Source organism: Macaca fascicularis, chromosome X, assembly GCF_037993035.2.
Source record: "Macaca fascicularis isolate 582-1 chromosome X, T2T-MFA8v1.1".
In the NCBI taxonomy this organism is placed as follows: domain Eukaryota; kingdom Metazoa; phylum Chordata; class Mammalia; order Primates; family Cercopithecidae; genus Macaca; species Macaca fascicularis.
Genome location: NC_088395.1, coordinates 130607700 through 130631240, shown reverse-complemented (window position 1 = coordinate 130631240; position 23541 = coordinate 130607700). Strand labels below are relative to the sequence as shown.

Here is a 23541-nt window from a genome sequence, read left to right as displayed (position 1 = left end):
GTGTAGGTCAAAAACAGCTAAATATCACCAATTGCCTTTAGATCAACCTAGTACAATGTTATTCTTCTAACTGAATGACTTTCAAATCAGAAGGGTTGAAAGGATTTTCTCTTGAACAATTAGAACACAAAGTCCTCAGAAAGAGCAGGAAAGGGCTTTGCTTTTCCCCATATACCTTCTTTTCACAGGCCCTTTCATTTCTGCCAGCAACACTATTCATGGTTCTCCAAAGCACACTCTTTCCTCTTTTCTCTCTGGTCCTAGTATGAACAATAATCAAGCCTGTCTCCTAGTATAGCTGAAAAAAAAACTAAGGGAAACCAAAGGATGCATTACAGCATAGATCCATCTTTCCTTATTAAAAACCTATTACCAAACAGTTTTCTTACCACACCATGTAGCTTGTCAGTTGCCAAACTCAAAGGTTTTGTTCAATGCACAGCTGTCCAAAGATACCCTTTTTAACTTGGAGCTATTCCCAAATTTCAGTCTTTTTTTTTTTCCTCCTTCTCTTTTCCAGGGAAAGGATTAGGGTAGATTGAATACTGAAACAAGAGTAGAAATAAAGATTAATGGTCCACACTTAGGTCAAGCGCTATCATCTTTCAGGAAAGCACTTGTATGAATGTGGAGCTTTCTCAGCCTTGCCCACCACCCCAGTAGTCGGTAGTGTTCAGCCTAGTTCTTATTCCTATCATAGAGTCTGGTGGCACATGAGTACTCAAGAAGGAGGTTGGAGGCCAGGCGTGGTGGCTCATGCCTGTAATCCCAGCACTTTGGGGGGCTGAGGTGGGTGGATTGCCTGAGGTCAGGAGTTCGAGACCAGCCTGGCCAACATGGCGAAACCCTGTCTCTACTAAAAATACAAAAAAATTAGCTGGGCATGGTGACGGGCACCTGTAATCCCAGCTACTCGGGAGGCTGAGGCAGGAGAATTGCTTGAACTGGGAAGTGGAGGTTGCAGTGAACCAAGATCATGCCATTGCACTCCAGCCTGGGCAACAAGAGCAAAACTCCGGCTCGAAAAAGATTAAAAAAAAAAAAAAAAAAAAAAAAGGAGGTTGGGAGAGCTCAGCTGGAAAAGCACTCTCTTTGCCAGGCTTCTCACACATGGTTTCTCCAGGAGACTCAGGAAGGAACCTGTGGCATCTTCAGTCCCTTCACTCTTTTTTAGCTCTTAGCTGAATTTTACATTAACTTCCAAACCTGACTTTGAAACTAGTGTTTCAGCACCACTGGAATATCAGAGTGCATTTTCCATAAACAGAGAAGCACAGCAGCAGACGTCTTGACAGCCAGAGAAAGAAAATTAGGCAGGATTGTCCTCTGCTTGCTTTGTGGTGGATTTTAAACAGTGATCCCTGCTTATGTAGCTATAATGACTTTATTAAGAAATGTGTTCTTGAGTAGTAAACTTAATCTATCAGACAAATGAAACCACAAATTTAGTTGAACTGGAAATCACTTGTTACTTTGGCTCTTTAACTATCATTATAGCATAAATTGCAACAGTTACAACCGTCTCTGGGAGTACATGGATATTTTACAGCTATTGTAAATGAACAGTATTACAGTTGGAGATATGTGGCTGTAAAACCACAGGAAGGGTAGTTCAAGAAAGAACACCTGGTTTCCTATAGTCTTCCAAGCCCGTTGTATCAAAAGACAGGAAATATGTGCTTTTCTTATCACCTTTTAGGTGCACATAACAACACATAAGCACATAACAACAGGTGGCTGTATATTTATGCAAGACAACACTACATGCATTGGCCACAGATGGTATAAAGAGTCAAGAGTCCCAATTTGTGGTTGTACTCCCTGAATTAAACCTACCCCTGACACAAACAGCACTTGCCCCCAGATAATTTAAGCATCTAATCACTAGTATTCTGGATGCAATTCATGGCATGGAACATTTGATAGGTCTTCTTTTTTTTTTTTTCCAGAAGTTCAAATTAAGGGCAAATATCATTAGCTCCAGCTGACCAATGAAGAAACTGAAACCAACAGAGGTTTAAAAAGCAAAGTGTCACACCCCAGTAGAAAAATGGGCAAATGTCATGAGCAGACAATTTATAGAAGATACACATGTGGCCAATAGATGTTAAAAAGTGTTCAGCCTCACTAGTAATCAAATAAATGCAAATTTAAGCCACAGCAGTGTATCATTTTCCCACTCTAGTATTGGGAAAGTTAACTAACTGATAATACTCAATGCTAGTAAGGATGGAATGAGATAACCTCTCCCACTACTAGCTAATGAGAGTATGAATTTGTACAACCTCTGTGCACTATAAAGTAATCTCTCAGGTTGCCTCAGGGGTCTTTTAATATGTCTCATTTGACCCAGTAATTTCACTCATCGGGCTCTGTATTATGGAAATATTTATTTATAAAAATATTCAGCAAAACATGTGATATGAAAGAAAAAAACAAAAACTCTACTTTCTGATTTCTATTTGGGAGAATAGATAAATAAGTGTTTATCATGTAATAAGACATGCAACCATTAAAAGGTATATTTTAAGAATATTGAATAACACAGGGAATGCTAAAGATAAAACATTAGCTGTAAAAGTAGGACACAAAATTTTAAATACAATCCTAGTTGTATGTTTTGAATGTATGCACAGATTATGCCAAAAAAGTAAAATAAATGAAATGAAATGCAGTGAAGTGTTCACAGTGATTTTCATTGGATGGTGGGATTACATGTAATTATATCCTTTGTGCATTTCTATATTTCTAATTTTTCTGCCATGAAAAAGTTATCACTTTTATAATTGGGGGTAGGGGGGAAAGGTTACTTTTTAAAGCAAAGAGCACAAGATTCTGAACAAAGGAAGACCAGAGTCTGATATGAGAGCATTAGCTTTGCAGCCATCCAGACCTCTAAGATCAAAACTCTTTTTGAACCAGGATGTTGATCTTGGATTCCTGAGACCTGAAAAGGTTTTATGTTTGGGTTTTTCAGAAAGGTTCCGAAAGCCCCCTAAGAGTATATTTTAAAAATGTTATATGTGCATTTTATGTGCACTTTTCTTGGGATACATTGCATAGCTTTCAGATAGTTAAACAGATCCTTGACCACAAAAGTTAAAATTAACATCAAGTTTAGTTGAGTAGCCAGTGAATCAGTTTAATCTGACTATGATTAATGTAGTCAAATCGTAATGTGAGTTTCACTCCTCCCCTTCATTAACAAGATATTTAACATTTCATTCAGGATCATGTTGACAACTCTGACAGATATAAATCTAGTACACTAAGCTACAATCACCTTGGAATCTGAAATGTGGTCCTATTCACAAGCCTAAATAAAATGAGAAAAGTAATAGTTATGTTATAAAAATAACAATTACTAGTGTTATTTCATAGTTTACCAAGTACCTGTATATGTAATCTCATTTAATTCTTAGCACAAGTTTGTGGTGTAAAATGGTAACAACACTCTTGTTTCACAGATAAGACAACTAAGGCCCAGATAGAAGAAATGACGGGTGAACAGACAAGTAGCTAGTTTAAATGTCTCCTGACTACAGTTCACTGCTACTTAGACTCCTCAAAGTCTCTCCTTTTTCATTCTTGTTTTTGTTCCTGCCAGATACAGTAGGACTCTCTCCACCCAAATCAGAAGTCTGTCCCCTAAAAGCTGGGTGAAGGGTACACAGCACCTCTACCATTTTTGCAACTTCTTGTGAGTCAGACTATTTAAAAATAAAAAGTTTTAACACAACAAAACACAAAACCCACTAAAACTAAAACTTAACTAAACTGAACTAAGCTAAAATAAAATAAATTTTAAAATTCCTTCCCTGCACTTTCCACCTACCCCTTCTTCAAAGCTCCCCTCTTCCACAGGGCCTTCTTCAGTGCACTGGCCAGTAGGGACTGAACCTCTTAATGACTAAAATCAAGAACAACACCTATTTTTTTCTGAAATACGCACACAACAAAACAGTTGAGGATTGCATTTTCTAAGTGACTGTGTTGTAATCAGCTACCCAAAGCAGAAGTTACTGGTAGATCTAGGAAACACTGACACTACTAGCTGAAAAGTGGAAAAAATCAGGTCAGTTGTCCAACTGCTGATTTTTTAAACTTTTTTTTTTTAACAAGGTCATTTAGTTATTTGGTTATCTTGTGTGAACCCAGATGAATTTCATCAGTCAGGCACCATTGAGTACTGTCTTTCGTGGAATCCAGTTCAAGATCCCTTGAATCAGGATCACTCTGGGACTACTGCAAGGTTCTGAGGTGCCCAGAGAAAATGCTACCATACAGTAAGAGAAGTCTAGAACCAGAACCATGTGAAAGTACTGTTTCTAAACTTGGAATCCAAACTTAACTCTATGCTTTAACTACAGTTAGTAGTGCTGCCTTGCAAATGCTGTGGGACCTACCAACACTTAGTTCATTTACCTACGGGCCTCCATGAAAGTGTTGCTAAGTGAGACTCCATAACTAGAGGGCAAGGCAACCTGAGTTCCCCTATAATAGGTGTGAAATCATATATAAAACTCCAAGCCCAGGTGAACGAGGAAACCAAAGAAGGGAATCTGTGTAAGTTAGAGGGGGCTCACTGTCTTCCTTTTGTCTGATTTCTAATCACACAAATAATTCACCATTTTATGTTATGGCCACTTCACTGGTGAAAAGGGTGAAGGAAGACCCACTCCTTAGTAGGCAACTGACTTACATAAAATAAGATTACGTAATTACTGAAAACTGTAGCACTACACTTCAGGCTTGAGCTGGGGAAAAAGCAATCAACAACCACATATTGAGAGTCTAGAGTATGCCAAGTACTGTCCTGGGAATTAAGACATAGCCCTGCTCTCCGGGAGTGTACAGTACGGTAGAGGAATAAAGACAGGTGGCATCTGTGGAATGTGAAGCCATCAGGCTTCAGAGGCAAGAGAGAATCTATCGTTGGGTAATCAGGAAAGGATTCATGATTGTCAGTGCTCTAATGAGGGGAACAAGGCTGTGCTTAAAATGTATTTCATATTTCTTTCTCATAGGCCCACAACAGAAACCTACTCTCCATAGATTTTGATCATATAACCCGCACAGGAAAGATCTATGATGATCATCGAAAATTCACCCTTCGAATTCTTTATGACCAGACTGGACGACCCATTCTGTGGTCTCCCGTAAGCAGATACAATGAAGTGAACATCACATATTCACCTTCGGGATTGGTGACGTTTATTCAAAGAGGGACATGGAATGAAAAAATGGAGTATGACCAGAGTGGAAAAATTATTTCAAGAACTTGGGCTGATGGGAAAATTTGGAGCTATACCTACTTAGAAAAAGTAAGTACATAGGGGTAAAAGACAAGTTTCAAGTTTCTGAATGAGACTATCGAAAATGGCCCTAATTGTCCATCTTGGTGAGGACCTGCAGGAGAAAAGTCTGTGTTCCAGCTGTTCTGTTCTGTAAAAGTAACAAAAAGATGTTGAACTTATAAGGATAAACTGTTTTTCAGCTGAAAATTTTCCCCAGTCCCACACTCTGCCAAGTACTCTTTCAGACTAAAGTAAGAATAATGGCTTAGCTTTCTCCTCATTTGAACATCTTTGTTCATGCTTTTGAAAAGGTATCTTTATTATTATGAAAGCTCATACTGAGGGAAAAATAGCTAGAAAATTATAAAATCGTGTTAATGTACTCAGCTCTGGTAAAAGGCTTTTTACCCAGAGGATAAGCATTTCTAATTTTGTTAGGATAGTCAGTGAAATTTTAGTTGTATGCATTTGAAGACTAATTTCCAAAAGTAATCAGCCTGCGGGAATGGTGGTAGTGGGGCCTCACTGGTAATACTTTTTTGTGTACACTGAGTCTCCAATAGCATCCATAATGGGAGCTTGTGGCCTGTGTCTGGGAATAATAGAAAAACATTTTAATCCCACTACAGGAACCATTTGTCAAACATCAGCCCCTACAGAGCAAAATGGTTTCTGGCCAGATTGGTACCAGAGGACAGTAAGAGTAATTGATCTCTATATCAATGTCTAATCTCCTAAGATAGTGCCTCTTGCTTCCCAAATCTATTCTTTCAACACATTTAGGAATTCATCAGTCCTAAATTAATTTCTACAAAAATTGACAAATGCCTTCCCTTGAGAATTCAAGGGTAATCAGTATAAGGTAGCTTCTAGATGTTCTTAGAAAAGTCATAGGAGCTCATAGCTCACATGGCAGATTTCCCTGTTGGTACCAAGTAATGCCCAACTTTTCTGATACACCCTCCCCAAAGTTAATAAAAACAGTGTGCCAGTGGTTATATGTCATTATAAAACCATGTTACTAGTTCCCAGAGTTTATTGCTGGAGAATTTACCAAGTTAGAAATGCCTGGAGATAAAGCAGAGTTCACTTGGGAGCTAGGGCAAAAGGAAGGAGTCCTTTGCTGAATCCACCTCGTGTCCTTTTCTGCTAAAAACATTCATCAAATCTATAATCTATCCTCTACACTGGAAAAATCTGAATCTTATAGAGCAGGTCTTTCCTCTTTTGAATTTTGGTAACAAGAATGATTGGCAAAACCGTATGACTAGTGCCTACAGAGTGCCAAGCCTGTTATAACATTAACTGAATCCAAATATTTGCTGGTATGTGTGCATAGGCAAAGTATTTCTTAAGGTGTATATTGATGACCTTCATATGAAGAAAAACAGATGCTACTGATCACTAACAGAATATTGGCTGAATTAGTTTTCCAGAAAGGAAGACAGGTTTGCACCAATCTTTCCACATGTCCTCCACATGACTACTTAAGTAGCCAGCACTCCTTAGAAGCATACGTGGGTTTGCACTCGTAATTCCAACCTCAATGACACTAGAGTCCAACCAACTGAGCTAATTGCCTATAGACAGTCACATCTAGGTCTCATAAGACTTTCCCTTTAGATTATCTGCACAATAACATAAGAGCCTATTGAAAACTTCAGTTTCATCCCTGGGTGCAGTTACTGAGCCTCTTCTCTGACACCAATGAGGAGATTTTATTGTTTCTCTTTTCTGAATTCACTGATTATTCCATCAAATTTACTTAAGCAAAGAATCACGTGAAGCAAACTTCATAAGTTCTCTTTGCCACAGAAACCTAGTTGGCAATAATTGCTAAGCAAACAAACAAAAACCTCAGTGAGACTGCCAGTGTCTGCAGTGTACAAAAATAAGACCTTCCTCACCCAGAATAAGGTATCAAGACAAGTCCTGGTAACTTTCTGACCAGTGAGACAAACCAGCTTATTTGTACCTTTGAGTTCACTTTTGTTCTTTTCTTGATTTTATATTTAATTTGTTCTCTAATTAAAAGAGTAGCTACTGATTTAAGCAATCCTGTTATGCAAAACTCAGAACCTACAAAACGCATACTTACGGAATGATTCTTTACTTTCCAAAAATCATTTGTCATAAAATTGATTTTATTAACATTATTATTACCAGTAATCATAACTAATTCGCTTAATAGATATAATTAAATGAAATAACTTAATATAGAGCACCCAAGTAGAGAATTTAAATGCTAGCTAGCACTTACTGCCACTTGGAGGTAAATCAAAGCAAGAAAGAGCAGAAAAAAGGAAGGGAGGGAAGAAGGAAGGAAGGGAGGGAGGGAGGGAGGGAGGAAATTAGAGCATCTTTGAAATTGTGATTCTAGAGGGAAAAAGGGAAAGAACATTGAATTTACCAAAATCCCAAGTAACATGTAACTTTTTCAGTGACTTGAGGTTTTGCATCCCCTTGTGTTCTTTCCAGTCTTCTCTTTAATATGGCCTTTGTGGCACATTCTCTCACTATGACGGGGCAGAGCAGGGATAAAGAGGCTGATTCTCATAGTATATTTTAAACTAAGAATTCCCAAGCTTTAACATGGATTTCTCTTTTTACACCACAAAATACTCCAGTATTACCATGTGAATTTGCTTGCCATACCTGTGTCATGATGTATTAAAAAGCAGCAGCAGATTTTTCACCTTAACATGCAGAAATTTTGTAAAAATAGTTTGACCTCCTCTAGAGTAAGTGAAAGTTATGCATATCATTTTCATGCACAATGGTTTGTAGCCATTAGGAGAAAAATAATTATTTGGATAATGGCTGTGGTTGCTTAATGATCTCTTCCCTATTAAAAAAATCAATTATTATTTCTTAAATTTTCTCTATGTGGTCATTAATTCTCTGTCTTGATTTATGAGACTTCTCTGAGTTAATTATATTTTGAAGACTTGTGGGCTAAAATTTTGTATTACAGTAAATGTAAATCTTTCAGTTTCCTAAAATAATTCTTATGAACTTCATTTTAAAAATGCATTTAAATATATTTTATAATCATTTAATAAGATATTTTAGCCTTATACATTTACAGCAATTGCCTCTTTGGGGCTGACGTTTTCAGAGGCTGCCTAGAGGGACAGAACGACGACTGTGGCTTCAGCTTCCAGGTGGCGCCACACTGCCATCTGGTGGTCATTCAAATGCTTTAACTTTTCAAATTTCTGCTCTCATTTCTAGTCTCGTTCAAATAAGCATACAGCCATGATTGCTGTTGCTGTTGTTGTTGTTGCTTTTACAATTATATCTTTTAGAACCTCACAATCAATTAAAAGAATAAAAGTCTCCCACTCTGTTATTTGGACTAATAAGAAATGGCCTTTTATCCTATAGCAGCATTGTGGACATTGGATAGATTCATAAGCATTGTTTTTGAGCAAACTGATAATAATGCCCACCCAAAGTGAAAAAGCAGCCAAATGAGAGCTAAATTGTATTTTGGCAACATAACAGTTACATTCATTTGATTTCTAATCACATCATCCACATTCTTGCCATTGGCAGGAAGCTTTGAAACAGACCAAGGGCTTTTGAGACAGCCCAGCATCAGCACCACCTAGGAACAGGGTTCAGGCAGTAGTTTACTGCAGGCTGGAGGATGAGAACAGAGGAGAGAATAACAATGACGTGCCATAAATACTTGGAAAGGCTGGTACAGCAACTGAAAAAGGCATGGCCCAGGCAGGCTGGTACTAGATAATATGTGGGGGCCATATGGTGATAGTCCCTGGCCCGTGTCACAGGTGACAGATGTCATTTACTCACGGCAAGTTGACAGAAGAGAGTGGAAAGGAACTGAGAAATGTGACTTTCAGCCTAGAGATAATGCAAAAGCTTTTCCACAATTCCTGTATAAAGCCTTTCCACCCCTGCTCCCTGCCACCTGCTTTCCCACTCATAGGAAAGTTTCTTGCTGGTTCTATTGAATTCTGCCTTGGTCCAGGGAGGCAGTTATCCCTTAATGTCTCCAAGCCCATTCAGGATTTCCAAGTCTCTTTCCTTTTGTTCAGGAGGTTTTCAGAGGTCACAGTGGTGGAATGGTAGGCTGTAGCAAGCTGCCGGGTGTTCACAAGTGACGAATTGACAGGATTTCTGCGCTCACCTCTGGTTCTCCAGGCATAATGTTGGTAGAAAAGAAAGAATGAACAACCGACCAAATAACCACTGACTTTGACTTCATGGTACTGAGATGCAATTCAAAATCAATAATTCCCAGAAGGGTAGGGAGGATATGCAGTTTCAGAAAGCACATTCAATATTAAAATGTAATGTCATATTTAGAAGATATAAATGCACATTACATATACTTATGTAATTCACATTCATAAACATATAATTTGTGCTTAGAAAATGAAACTATACCTATTGTTTTCATAACACAAACTTGAATAAATAACCCTCAACTAAATCCCTTTGCTTGAAAAGGTAATTTTCAAAAGGAGAAGAATAAAGCTCCCCTAGGGAGTCATATCAGAATCTCCAAGGATGAGAAATTTTTATTTTTATTAAAAGATGAGATGCACATGTCAATTACAGTCCTCCCTAAAACAGTGCTCCTTTTATGTCTGTATTTGCAATTAAAACAAGACAATCAGTATTTATGAAACACCTATTACCTGCTAAGCATTATACCTCAACAAACAACTGTTTCTGAAATACAGATCAGTTTAGGGGAGAGGGGTTGCATAACCAGAGAATCATTCAATTTTAATGACATGCTTCCCTAATATTAAAACACAAATGGAAATGTGAAGTTAAAACATCAATTGCAAAACAATAATAATACCATAATAATATTTTATGCACAATTTTTAGGAAGATATCTCCGTGAAGTCAATCAATACTTTATGGTAACTATAAATTAATTTGTGAAATGCCCTGCCATCCATTTACCTTCCTCTGAAACATATGCACATTGAAGCAACCTTTCTAAAATACCAACTTGACGGTTTCTCCCAGCTTGCACGTGCCCTCTTGCAACCGTCCCTTAACTTTTTTAAGACCCTTCAAGAGTGCCAGATGCAGTGGCACACATTGGTAGTCCCAGCTACGCAGGAGGCTGAGACAGGAGGATGGCCTAAGCTCAGGAGTTTGAGGCTGCAGTGAACTATGACTATACCACTGCACTCCAGCCTGGGCAACACAGTGAGACCCTGGCTCTAAAAAATAATGAAATAAAACAGAAACCCTTTGATGACTCCCTGTTGCCAACATACTTGAATCCAAACTCCTTAGTGTGGCTTAGAAAGCCTAGCATGATCTGGACTCAGCCTACGTAGCTGACGTCATCTCCTGCCATTCCCACCATTCCCAACACACTCAAGCTCTAGCCACACAAAATTTCTCTGATTCTCTGAAAAAGCCATGTTCTTTCTCATATCCAGACCCTCACAAGGCTGTGCTCTCTGCCAAGAATACTCTTTCCCTACCCCTGCCCCAGGCTTTTGCCTGGACAATCCCCAGGCAATCTTTATGTCTCAACTCAGATGCCACTTTATCCAATAAGCCTTTTCTGGTCTCTCAAGTCTGAGAGGGTTGGTATTTCTCTGCCTTTCAGAAGCACTCTGTAACTCCCCCGTCATAATACATTTCACACTATATTGTAATTGCTTGGTTGCTTGTCTTTCTCCTCCATTAAAACTGTAAATTTCATGAAGATAGACACCACTATTGTGCACTACTGTATCCACTAGGATTTGCCACAGTGTCTGGCACACAGAAAGTGCTTGATTAATTTGTGTTGAATGGATGAATGTGTATTTTCTTTAATCGCCTCAACTTTAGTTGTCCATAATGTGCTATTCTGCCTTTGTCTCGTTTCAGTCTGTGATGCTTCTCTTACATAGCCAGCGGCGTTATATCTTTGAGTATGACCAACCAGATTGTCTGCTCTCAGTCACCATGCCTAGCATGGTGCGTCACAGCTTACAAACCATGCTTTCAGTGGGCTACTACCGGAACATCTACACCCCACCAGACAGTAGCACTTCTTTTATCCAAGACTATAGTCGAGATGGCCGATTGCTACAGACCCAGCATCTGGGGACAGGGCGCAGAGTCTTGTACAAGTACACCAAGCAAGCAAGGCTTTCTGAGGTGCTCTATGATACCACTCAGGTCACATTAACATATGAAGAGTCTTCTGGAGTGATTAAGACAATACACCTGATGCATGACGGATTCATCTGCACAATCAGATACAGGCAAACAGGTTTGTTGTGAAAGAGTGATGATGTCTACAACAACATCACTATTTTCTTATGACATTTTTACTGACCACAGTGTGAGATAGAAGCATTAATCTACACACCTTCAACCCAACTTTCACTTTACTTATCAAAGTATCTGACATTGAAAATTTAAAGCATGTTATAGTCTGATGAAAACTGATTTCTTAAAAACATATAGTGCATTTCTTTCTTTCAGCTCTCAAGTAATTTGAAATCCAAGTGCCTAGTGTAACCGTATACCCATTCCTGCTCAGCACCAAATCTTCTCAAAGATGAAACTGCAAGATATAAGTCTCACTGAAACTAGCTCAAGCCCTGTGTAACCTTTATAAGCCTCAGTTGATGACAAAATATCTTCACAAGTCAGAACTTTCTAATGTATTTTACCCTTTGGGTTTATAGAATGCCGAAATCCAGTTACTTTAATGCTGGAATTTGTCAAAACCTGACCCTCTGACTTTGTAGCAAAGGTTAAATGAAATGAAAGCATTTTTGTCAAGTGATTATAGCAAGAAAACATGTTCATAATATCAATTTCATCACCCTGGGCTACTGGATGTTATTACTTCTGTAGTTTCTATAATTAAAATGTTCTATAACTATACAGTATTTTAATTTTTTTATATTTGAGGATTACCACTATGAGAATATATATCCAGGAGATAATATGCCCAGGCATTTGATATCAGAGATCAATCTCTAATATTTTATTATGAATATAAAAGCACTGGTACTAAATAAAATAACACTAGACCTTTCTGACTCTTCCACACTGATCACCTAGCTTCTTACTGTTTTTGTTTCGGTTCCTATAGGACCTCTTATTGGACGCCAGATTTTCAGATTCAGTGAAGAAGGTCTTGTGAATGCACGGTTCGACTACAGCTACAACAATTTCCGTGTCACCAGCATGCAAGCTGTAATCAATGAAACCCCTTTGCCTATAGATCTGTACCGATATGTTGATGTCTCTGGCAGAACAGAGCAGTTTGGAAAATTCAGTGTAATTAATTATGATTTAAATCAGGTCATAACTACTACAGTGATGAAACACACCAAAATCTTCAGTGCCAATGGACAAGTCATTGAAGTCCAATATGAAATCCTAAAGGCAATTGCCTACTGGATGACTATTCAATATGATAATGTGGGCCGCATGGTAATATGTGACATAAGGGTAGGAGTAGATGCCAATATAACAAGGTACTTCTATGAATACGATGCTGATGGGCAACTTCAAACTGTTTCTGTAAATGACAAAACCCAGTGGCGTTATAGTTATGATCTGAATGGAAACATCAACCTCTTAAGCCATGGGAATAGTGCTCGTCTTACTCCTCTCCGATATGACCTCCGAGACCGCATCACCAGATTAGGAGAAATTCAGTATAAAATGGATGAAGATGGCTTTCTGAGGCAGAGGGGAAATGACATTTTTGAATATAATTCTAATGGCCTGCTGCAGAAAGCCTACAATAAGGCTTCTGGCTGGACTGTGCAGTATTACTATGATGGGCTTGGGCGACGCGTCGCGAGTAAGTCCAGCCTGGGGCAGCACCTTCAGTTCTTTTATGCAGACCTTACCAACCCCATAAGAGTTACTCATTTGTACAACCACACAAGCTCGGAGATTACATCTCTGTATTATGATCTCCAAGGTCACCTTATTGCCATGGAGTTAAGCAGTGGTGAAGAATATTACGTAGCCTGTGATAATACAGGTACCCCACTAGCTGTGTTCAGCAGCCGAGGTCAGGTCATAAAGGAGATACTATACACACCTTATGGCGATATCTATCATGACACTTACCCTGACTTTCAGGTCATTATTGGTTTTCATGGAGGACTCTATGATTTCCTTACTAAATTAGTGCACCTGGGGCAAAGGGATTATGATGTTGTCGCTGGCAGATGGACAACGCCTAATCATCACATATGGAAACAGCTGAACCTCCTTCCTAAACCATTCAACCTCTACTCCTTTGAAAATAACTACCCAGTTGGCAAAATTCAAGATGTTGCAAAGTATACCACAGGTATTTAAACTATTTAAAACTTTAAACTAAACCTGAGTAACTCAGTGCTGTTGATTTTATCACAGAATCTCAATGCCTTTGTAAATATGCTTCCTCTTCCTGACAGTTAGCCCACAGGTTATTGTGCATTTGCTGTCTTCCTTAGTTTTTTGGAGTGAGCAAAACATGCATGTTAACATAAAACATAATGCTTTTGCATCCTGCTACATTTTTTTTAGCTGTTTCTGTGTTTTACTCTTACATGCTTATATGAATAATTACGTAAAAGAAAAATTCAGGATTCTGTTTCATCATATAAACCTAATATGATCCATGTGGCCTTAGTACCACTATCACATTAGGAATTTCAATGTAGTAGGCTGAGCTTATAATTCAGGGTTATCCACAAATCAAAATTTTTCCTTGTAGAGAGAGGATCAGGTGTTTTAGTGTGGGTCATATAAAGGGGAGTTTTAGGCTGGGTGCGGTGGCTCACGCCTGTAATCCCAGCATTGGGAGGCTGAGGCAGGCAGATCACTTGAGGCCAGGAGCTCAAGACCAGCCTGGCCAACATGGTGAAACCCCATCTCTACTAAAAATACAAAAATTAGCCAGTTGTGGTGGCACGTGCCTATAATCCCAGCTACTCAGGAGGCTGAGGCAGGAGAATCACTTGAACCCAGAAGATGGAGGTTGCAGTGAACCAAGATTACACCACTGTACTCCAGCCTGGGCAACAGACTGAGACTACATCTCATAAATAAATAAATAAATAAATAAATAAATAAATAAAAGTTTTATTCCTAACTTCCATGCCTAAACAGTTTGAAGGCAGGAGAGGTATCTTTCAAGTCTTCAACAAAGGTTATAAAGTATGGGATTTTTTCATTTTCTTTTTTAATATTGTGTCTCACAGACATCAGAAGTTGGTTGGAGCTATTTGGTTTCCAGTTACACAATGTACTACCTGGATTTCCCAAACCTGAATTAGAAAATTTAGAATTAACTTATGAGCTTCTACGGCTTCAGACAAAAACTCAAGAGTGGGATCCTGGAAAGGTTAGTAAAAGTTTTATCACCTCTTTTTAGCTGAAACAACAGAAGGGCACTCCATACCTAGAAATTATATTTACATATATTTGCTTACTGACATTTTAGTCTTCTTGAATATTCACTAAAATGTGCACAATTAATGAGAAGGTAGAAAAAAAGCTTCATGAGAAAAAGATCAGAGAATTGGAATTTTGGGGGAAAAAAGATTAACAGGTTACTTGATGACTGCTGCAATAGGTAAATAAGAGGAAAGAGGAACTGTACTTTTAAAATTCTGAAATGGGCTACCAAGAGCAATTATGGATTCTACCTAGAGAAAATTGTTCAGTAAGAGACATGAAAACATCAGATTTCCAACTATAAAATAATTTAGGGGATGATGTCTTAAGAGCATGGGAATAACAGAATAAAATTATTCTGATAAAGAAAAAATACATAAGCACAATGAAGCAAAAATAATGAATATTACAAGGGTACAGTTTTGGGAAAAAATAAGAATATCAAAACATTTAAGATTCAGCAGATGATTTCATCAGACGTGTGAGGTACAAATGAAAATAAGAAGGAGCTTTTTCTTTCAACTGAAAGAAATGTGAATATCTGTGTTTGCAAAAACAAAATGAGCTTGATACAATAAAACTGAAATGTGGGTGTGAGACCTTGAAATTTAAGTCTAAAAAATTATAAGGGACAGGAAGTTCTAGATAGGTCCTATAAATCCATCCCTTTGTAAAGATGTAAATGCTTTTTGTAATTAAAAGTCCTTCTAAAAAACATTTAGCAAAATGTTGAAAATTGCTGAAGCTTCGTAATGGATACTTGGAGGTTCATTAGTCTTTTCTCTTTATTTCTTAGTATGTTTGAAAATTGCCAAAAATAAAAAGGTTTTTTTTAAGTCCACCTAAAAAGATCAGTGAATTTCTGGCTGATTTGCCGTAGTTAATTATAAGGTCTTAAACTCTTTAAAGTAGAAACTATGCCTTATGCATTTCTGTGTGCCTCGCTGTGCCTAAGTATTAATCTACATGTAGTAATAACATCTAGTCAATGTGAGTGAAATCAGTGAAAATAAAATGCCTGTGTTTTGGGAGAGCTGGACCCACTTAATGTGCCTTTCAGCTCTGCAATTCTGTGATTTCAAGTTTAAATGTATTTCTTCATGCTTAACTCCAAGACATAAGAATGCTAGATAATCACCTGTTAGTCTTTTCCAAATCTCTGATGAAGAGGTTCCAAATCTGGCTGATTTTTAAATCACTCACTGGCAAATTAAAGAGAGAAGGAAGCAACCTTGCAAGCCTGTCCTTTCCACAATCACCAAGTATCTGACAGATGTCTAACTCCATGCTGCATCTGCTCTGTGCCTCTCTTTCCTAGACTATCCTGGGCATTCAGTGTGAACTCCAGAAACAGCTCAGGAATTTCATTTCCTTGGACCAACTACCTATGACTCCCCGATACAATGATGGACGGTGCCTTGAAGGAGGGAAGCAACCAAGGTTTGCTGCTGTCCCTTCTGTTTTTGGGAAAGGTATAAAATTTGCCATCAAGGATGGCATAGTAACAGCTGATATTATAGGAGTAGCCAATGAAGATAGCAGGCGGCTTGCTGCCATTCTCAATAATGCCCATTACCTGGAAAACCTACATTTTACCATAGAGGGGAGGGACACTCATTACTTCATTAAGCTTGGATCTCTGGAGGAAGACCTGGTGCTCATTGGTAACACTGGGGGGAGGCGAATTCTGGAGAATGGTGTCAACGTCACTGTGTCCCAGATGACTTCTGTGTTGAATGGGAGGACTAGACGGTTTGCAGATATTCAGCTCCAGCATGGAGCCCTGTGCTTCAACATCCGGTACGGGACAACTGTCGAAGAGGAAAAGAATCACGTGTTGGAGATCGCCAGACAGCGTGCTGTGGCCCAGGCCTGGACTAAGGAACAAAGAAGGCTGCAAGAGGGGGAAGAGGGGATTAGGGCATGGACAGAAGGGGAAAAGCAGCAGCTTTTGAGCACTGGGCGGGTACAAGGTTATGATGGGTATTTTGTTTTGTCTGTTGAGCAGTATTTAGAACTTTCTGACAGTGCCAACAATATTCACTTTATGAGACAGAGCGAAATAGGCAGGAGGTAACAAAAAAAATCTCTGCCTTTGCGTCACCAAAGACTGCCTGTTTTTAAAACATAAAATGGTTTATTGTATTGGTTTTCTAGATCAGAACTCTGTATATGTAAATATGGAGGAAAAACATATCCAACTGCCTTTCAATGTGACGGAAGATGGTATTTTAATATTGTTTGTTTAAACTCTTTAAGAAATGACAGAGATTTTTATTTCTTGTGTGGCAGTATTCAAAATAACACAAGTAGAACTCAAACAGCTAAAAACAGTTTTCGGAAAGCACCACTTTCAATTTGCCGAGCCATGCATATGTTCCAATATCCAGAAAGAACCCAAGGTTCTCTATTTCTATTGTGACAAGCAGTTTCATCCTTAACTGTTGGCAGAAATTGTGGGCTATTTGAATAGGTGGTGCAGTAGTATCTGAACCTTGCATTTCAAAAGACTGCCAGCCCTTTCACATTTTCCAGATCTGTTATAGGAAACTTAAAAACAGGTGTAAAATGTCTTCAGCCACCATCTCCTAGAGTCAGGACCCAATTGCCCTTCCTTCTTGATTATTCCTCCTTGCTTGTTAAAGTAAATGCCATATTGTTGTGCTGTGTTTTGGCATGTGGTGGCTGGGTTCTGTCTACCATGCTTCCCTGTGGGTGTGGTAACCAGACTGAATAGCCACTATTTGCTCATGTGTACGTGATACCAAAGCAGCTGGCCAGCGTGACCTCTCTCACACAACCTGTTTTGACTCAACTTTTTACTAAGTTGTCCAGCTGTATTGGTATCATGTAAACGTAGCTTTTATTAACCTGGGTAGGAATTTCTCATTTATATATAGGATGTATTTTGGTCATAGTTTCACATTAGTGATTCAGCATCTATACACTAATCCAATGGTTTTGTGTACATGAAAGGTAATTTACTTAAAAGTATGATTCTGGTACAAAAACAAAAAGAGGCTTTAGCAGGCATACGTGCCTGGGATGCCGATACATACATTAACTACTACTGCAGAAATTCATAAGAGCCAAAACTGTGAAAAAATACACCTAGTACTTAAGTGAAAGTACTAAAGGGAAGACCAGACCAAACATCACAGCAGTTGCTGCCACATTGTTTCAGCCCACTTAGATTTATCTTTCAAATGTACAATTCTGTATTGAACATCTCCCAGCCATACTCAGGAAATCGAATCAAGTGAATCCTTTCCAACCAAAAACATTTCAACTAATTATAGAGACGCAGACTCATTTTTACTAAAATAATTTATATGGTTAGTTATTTTCGTTCTCCGTCCTTACCCATTTATTTTTATTTAATCATCTCTACTGCCTAGGAAAATAACTGTTTTCCAGGACGGGTTATTTGTTCTGTGATCATTTAAAATTTGGAGAAAGGTCAGGATTAGTGTTAATATCAGCTGCAGTTTCTCAATCTCTAGGAATCCTGCAGTAAAAGAAGCCCCTTGGTGAGCTGAAAGATTTGTGCCCAGTGACAAAGAGACAGTTTGTAAAATGCTGTGTAATTGTAAGTTACCACAAATGAAAATACATGACAGCACAATGTGGCCCGTAGAAAATTCCCCTGAGCCAGCTTCTGCACTTTCATCACCGAGTCTGAACATTTGCTATGTCTGAAGGCAAATTTATGATGGAATGTTAGTTTGGATTCTTTCCAGCTGCTACCTAAATGCAGTGTGGGGTCATTGCCTTGCTTTGCGATGACAGTTTCTTTGAAAATATGCAAAGTCATAAGCTCATGTTAAGGTTTTCAAGAATCTGCCTCCTACTACACAAAGGAAAGCAAGGGAAAGGAAATGACCCTGGCAAACAGTAGGGAAGGGTGTATTCAAACATTTCATTTTCAAAACCTTTGGGTTAGAATACCACTTACACATGTATTCTGAGAAAGAGAATTCATGATGAACTCATCTCTCTTTATAACTGGAAACATACCAACTTGATATATTGCTAATCCATACTAAAATCATATTATTGGGTTTTTCCTGAATCAGGCCTGTGTTAATGGTAGAGTATTTATTCAGAATGGGAATTCTAAAATTACTAACAAACTTGTTGAAAATTTGAATACCTCCACACCAACCTAAAAAAGGACCTTAAGTTCCTAGAACCTCTGATGTTCTTTTAAATTAATGGAAAAATAATTTGTGAACTGTATATAGAGAGTGCATTCATAAATGTGATTATGTATTTTATCACGAATCCAAAATGTCAATATTAGAGTCTATTTTGCTTATATTTTAAGCAATTATACTTTTTTGCAATTCACTGATGATGTATCATTTTCAAACTGCTTTAAGTATCCATCAGAAACAAGTATTTGAAGCTTTTACTTAATAGTGATTACCTTGAACTGTGGATTTCTAGTTTGTAATACATATTTAGTTGGTTCGTGCCTTTAGTTTCTTAAAGTTACATTTGTATTATATTCAGGAAATGCACTTTTTATTACTTACAGCTGTGGTTTTAATACTGCCTTGAACTATTATTATTCTTTTGACAACTCCTAAAGTTCGAGGGAGGAAAGAAAAAAAAAAAAAGGTTAGCACTAATGAGTAGTAAATCGAAGAGAAACATTTTGGCATTTCTTAACAAGAACATGGAGATATTGAGTATATCACTTCCTATTCAGCTGAATAGAAAGAATGCCTTCATTGACTTGCAGTTCTGAAGTTTAAATTATTAAAAGAACAATTCATTTGCATTTCCTGATGAAAGTAAAAGCATTTTTCAGAGAAACATATGAATTTCTCATACCCAGCAGACAGATGGCTGACACTGCACAGCCACACACCATTCGAGTAAGTTAAAGTGAGAGCATAGTAGTTAGACTCTCCTATGAAGAACATTCTGGGCTGGAGGCAAGGAATACTCCATGGTTGTTTCTTTTTCCTAGTTAAGCCCATTTTGTTTGTGCTTTTCTGTTTTGTTTTGTTTTGTTTTCACTCTTGCACTACAGTCTAGAGATCCAAATGAACTGAAAAGTTCAAAGTTTAACACATTTAAATATGTTTATTTTTAGTTGTCATTCTAATCGTTATTGATTAGAAGCATGACTCCTGAAGGAAAGGGAAGTAAATCTCAATTCATACTAACTTTCAACAAAACACTTGCCATATAAATAAGTATATGATTTATTTTTAACCCAAAAAATGTATAAAATAAGTGTGTCCTTTGCTGTCAATTTATCTAGATGATCGATAATATATAGACTGCATATATATAATATATACAACATAGCCAAATGTATGAAAACTTGACAATGATGTATAATTTGGAATTCACATGCTACCTATGTAGAGAGGTATGAAATTAAGTTATAATTTTCATGAGACTTTTTGATCACTGTTGACACAGTTTCAAGCATTCCATCATGTTATTTTGACTCTTTTTCTTTTTTTCTTTCTTTTTTTAAAAGTGTATTTTTAAGTAGACCAGGCCCCACTATAATATCACTTAAGAGAGTCAGGGCAAAGTTTTTGCATTTATGAAGATGTGTCCATGTAAGGGTGATTGTAAAGGAGTTCATTGGTAATAGAAGCAAAAGTATAGTAATGAAGTATTGAAAAGAAAATTTTGGAGAGATTGGAGCATATTATATATAGCTTGTGGAAAGACATAAGGCTACAGATTGAATGGAGCATTCCTGTTTTCTTGAAGAAATTCACATACACATAGCTGACCTGACTAGCACTTCAGCTCTTCCACAGCCTTCTATAAAGGTTCTTTCTTCTGCAAAGAAAACAAACAAAAAAACAAACAAAAACAAACAAAAAAAAAACAGAAAAAAAGCAAAAAACAAAAAACGAAAAAAAAAGCAAAGTGAAATTTAAAAATACAGAAAACAAACAACAAAAAAGAATTCAACCATAAATAGTGACTATTATTTCAGTGTGTCCTTCATGTGAAAGCTATTAAGGACCAAATATACTACTGTTTATATGAAGAAATTACTTTCTAAACAGTAACTGAAAATACTTAGAGTTAAACTTGCTGTGGATTTTGTCTTGGCAGTTGTCATCTTACATTATTTGTCAAAGGAAATGTGTTTGGCAGTTAAAAATCTTTCCTTAGATTTAGTGGTGGACTTTAACCTCTTAAATAAATGTTAGTATATCAGATTGTGTCCTTGAAAAATATTTTACTTGTATGAATCATGACAACGTCTAAATCTTTACTATTCTTCTGGCAAAAGCATCAGTAAGAGAGAAGGCGAAAAAGAGAAGTATAGCCTTTATGTCAGAAAAACATTCTTTTTAGCTGCTTACTTTCTCATGAAAAGTAAAGATGTTTACAGTGTATGTCAAGTTTTCCGTTTCTGTATAACAACAGTTAGAGGTTCTAATCATATTGAAAATTGTGTTATAATGGTCTGAGCCATGTTGCTAGGAAACAATAGGTTCCAATTTTGTATTCCTGCTCTCCTGTGCTGAAAAGTGACTGGATACTGTACAGGTTCATGTTCTCTGGCTGCAGTTAAATGGTCTTTTGCATTTTGCTCTGGCTTTCAGGCCAGAAGCATGCATTTTTCTACAAGAGCATCACAACAACATGCTGTAAATATTTAAAGTTAAACATTATGTGTTGATATTTGAAAGAAAAGTACTTTGAATATTTCATTTTTAAAAAATAAAATTGCCAATGAAAAATGTGTCCCATTTTATTCATGCGCCAAACTGCCTTCTCAAGTCAGTCTGGTCACCTTAGATAGGACAAGTGGCTCACTAACAGGGAACAATAAAAACACATCATCTCGAAAATGTAGGTACAGAAATAAAAAAGTCACTAATCCTAGGCAGACGTCTCTTCATTTTTATTTTTCATACAAATAGGATCTCTGACACAAATGACCATTTAATAAACAAAGAAGAGTAGCTGCTGCAAATGTAAATGCCTCTAGGCTATGACTTTTAAAAAGGCTTCGCTCTGCTTTTGGTGCCTTTCTCAGCAATAGAAAGAAAATAAAAAATTATAAAAATGGGGTGGGAGAGATATAGGAGTTCAGGGTGTCCAAACACACTGGCAAAAAAATGGATGTTGGGGCGGCAGCCAGTGAGGAAGGGTGTCAGGGAGGGGAGGCAATCATGAAACACTAAAAAAATCCTATGCAATTACAATTGCCATTTGGCACTTGTTTTTCACAAGAAGACATTTACAAGTGACGCTGGAAAATCTGGCCAACAGATCTTCAAAAATTCATCTTCATACTAGCGGAGCACATATAGTCCAAACAGCCCATTACTGAAACTTGGAATCCTGCAATTTACACTTCAAAATGCCCTGCTGCTTTTTTATGTGTGTGTGTGTGTTTCACTATGTATATATATAGTGAAAAGAATCATGGAGCAGAAGACAACCTTGATCATCTCAACACAACCCATCAGTAAAAAATAATGGGAGTAGGGGGTTGTTAGTATTAATCATCTGGATTTTTTTCAAAATATGCATCCCACCTCACACTCAGGGTATTTTTTAAAAGGGCAGGAGCTCCTATAGGGAGATAATTATTAAAGGAAATAGGAGATTTTTGTATATTCCTTCCCTATTCACTCTCCTTTTTAGAGATCTGTGAATATCAATGTTATTTAAACATTCAGTAATATTACTACCTTAAAGTTATACATATATATAACTACACACACATATATATGTAAATTATTGTACCTTAATAATCTTGTGAGGTTAGTACGACTTAATTATTCCTACTTGGCAAATACAATAACAGTAACAGACTGACTTACCTAAGGTCACGTGGATAATCAGTGACAAAGATGAAAAACAGTGGGAGTTGAACAATGAGAACACATAGACACAGGGAGGGGAACATCACACACTGGGACCTGTCAGGAGGTGGGTGGCAAGGGGAAGGAGAGCATTAGGACAAATACCTAATGCATGCTGGGCTTAAAACCTAGATGACAGGTTGATAGGTACAGCAAACCACCATGGCACATGTATACCTATGTAACAAACCTGCACATTCAGCACATGTATCCCAGAACTTAAAGTAAAATAAAAATTTTTAAAAAAATGTTTAAATGGCCCACCAGGTGACTAAAAAAAAAAAAAATCAGATCTCATGCACTCCTGCTTTTACTCTCTCTGTCCAATACTGAATGTGATACGTACTATAGCCTTTTGTCATCTTGTGAGAAAACAGTTCTATTTCTGTGTGTATGTGTGCAACCAAGATGTATATATATCTCAATTCCATATATGTTAATGGGTTCTATCCAAACAGTTGGTCAGGCTTATTGTATCTTGTTACGTTAAAAAAAAAAAAAAAAAAAAAAAAAAAAAAACCTTCATTTAAGAACTAAATGACCTAATGATAAGAATTAGCCTTTTACTACAAGTTTGGCCAATGACCCCAAATTAGGAAAATATCCAAACTGGGTAGTTTGACTTCCCCCCTAGTTGCAAACTGCAAAATAATGGTACCCCATTTACTGCAAGAGAAAATATAAGTGTCAAAGTTGAATGTATGGCATCCTAACAGGAAGACCAGGCATCCCATAACCTTGAAATGCTCAAGGGCAAATCTGGGTTGTACTAGTAGTAGACTGGATTCTAAGCTTAACAAAGTGAATCAAATAAAACATAAGCTGATGTTGAAACATTATTAACAGAGTTTAAAGCTGTTCCTCACATTTTTAATTCTGTGTCCATTCTACCCCAAAGAATATCTTAAATCCAGCCCTTTATTTAGAGCAGAGGACTTAATCAGAGGCATTCTCTATAGACTTATTCT

At 37.4% G+C, this 23541-nt stretch overlaps 1 protein-coding gene across 4 annotated transcripts in view; it reads left to right on the top strand.

The window, feature by feature from the left end:
- TENM1 (teneurin transmembrane protein 1) overlaps positions 1-20612 on the top strand; it is an 845979-nt gene extending 825367 nt beyond the window's left edge. For all 4 annotated transcript variants that reach the window (XM_015443786.4, XM_065538348.2, XM_065538349.2 and 1 more), the window contains 5 exons: positions 5028-5324; positions 11175-11562; positions 12397-13617; positions 14513-14655; positions 16027-20612. In XM_015443786.4, the coding sequence (XP_015299272.2) occupies positions 5028-5324; positions 11175-11562; positions 12397-13617; positions 14513-14655; positions 16027-16785 (2808 nt within the window). In that variant the 3' untranslated portion in view covers positions 16786-20612. The remainder of the gene's footprint in view (positions 1-5027; positions 5325-11174; positions 11563-12396; positions 13618-14512; positions 14656-16026) is intronic.
- Positions 20613-23541: the final 2929 nt, after the last annotated feature.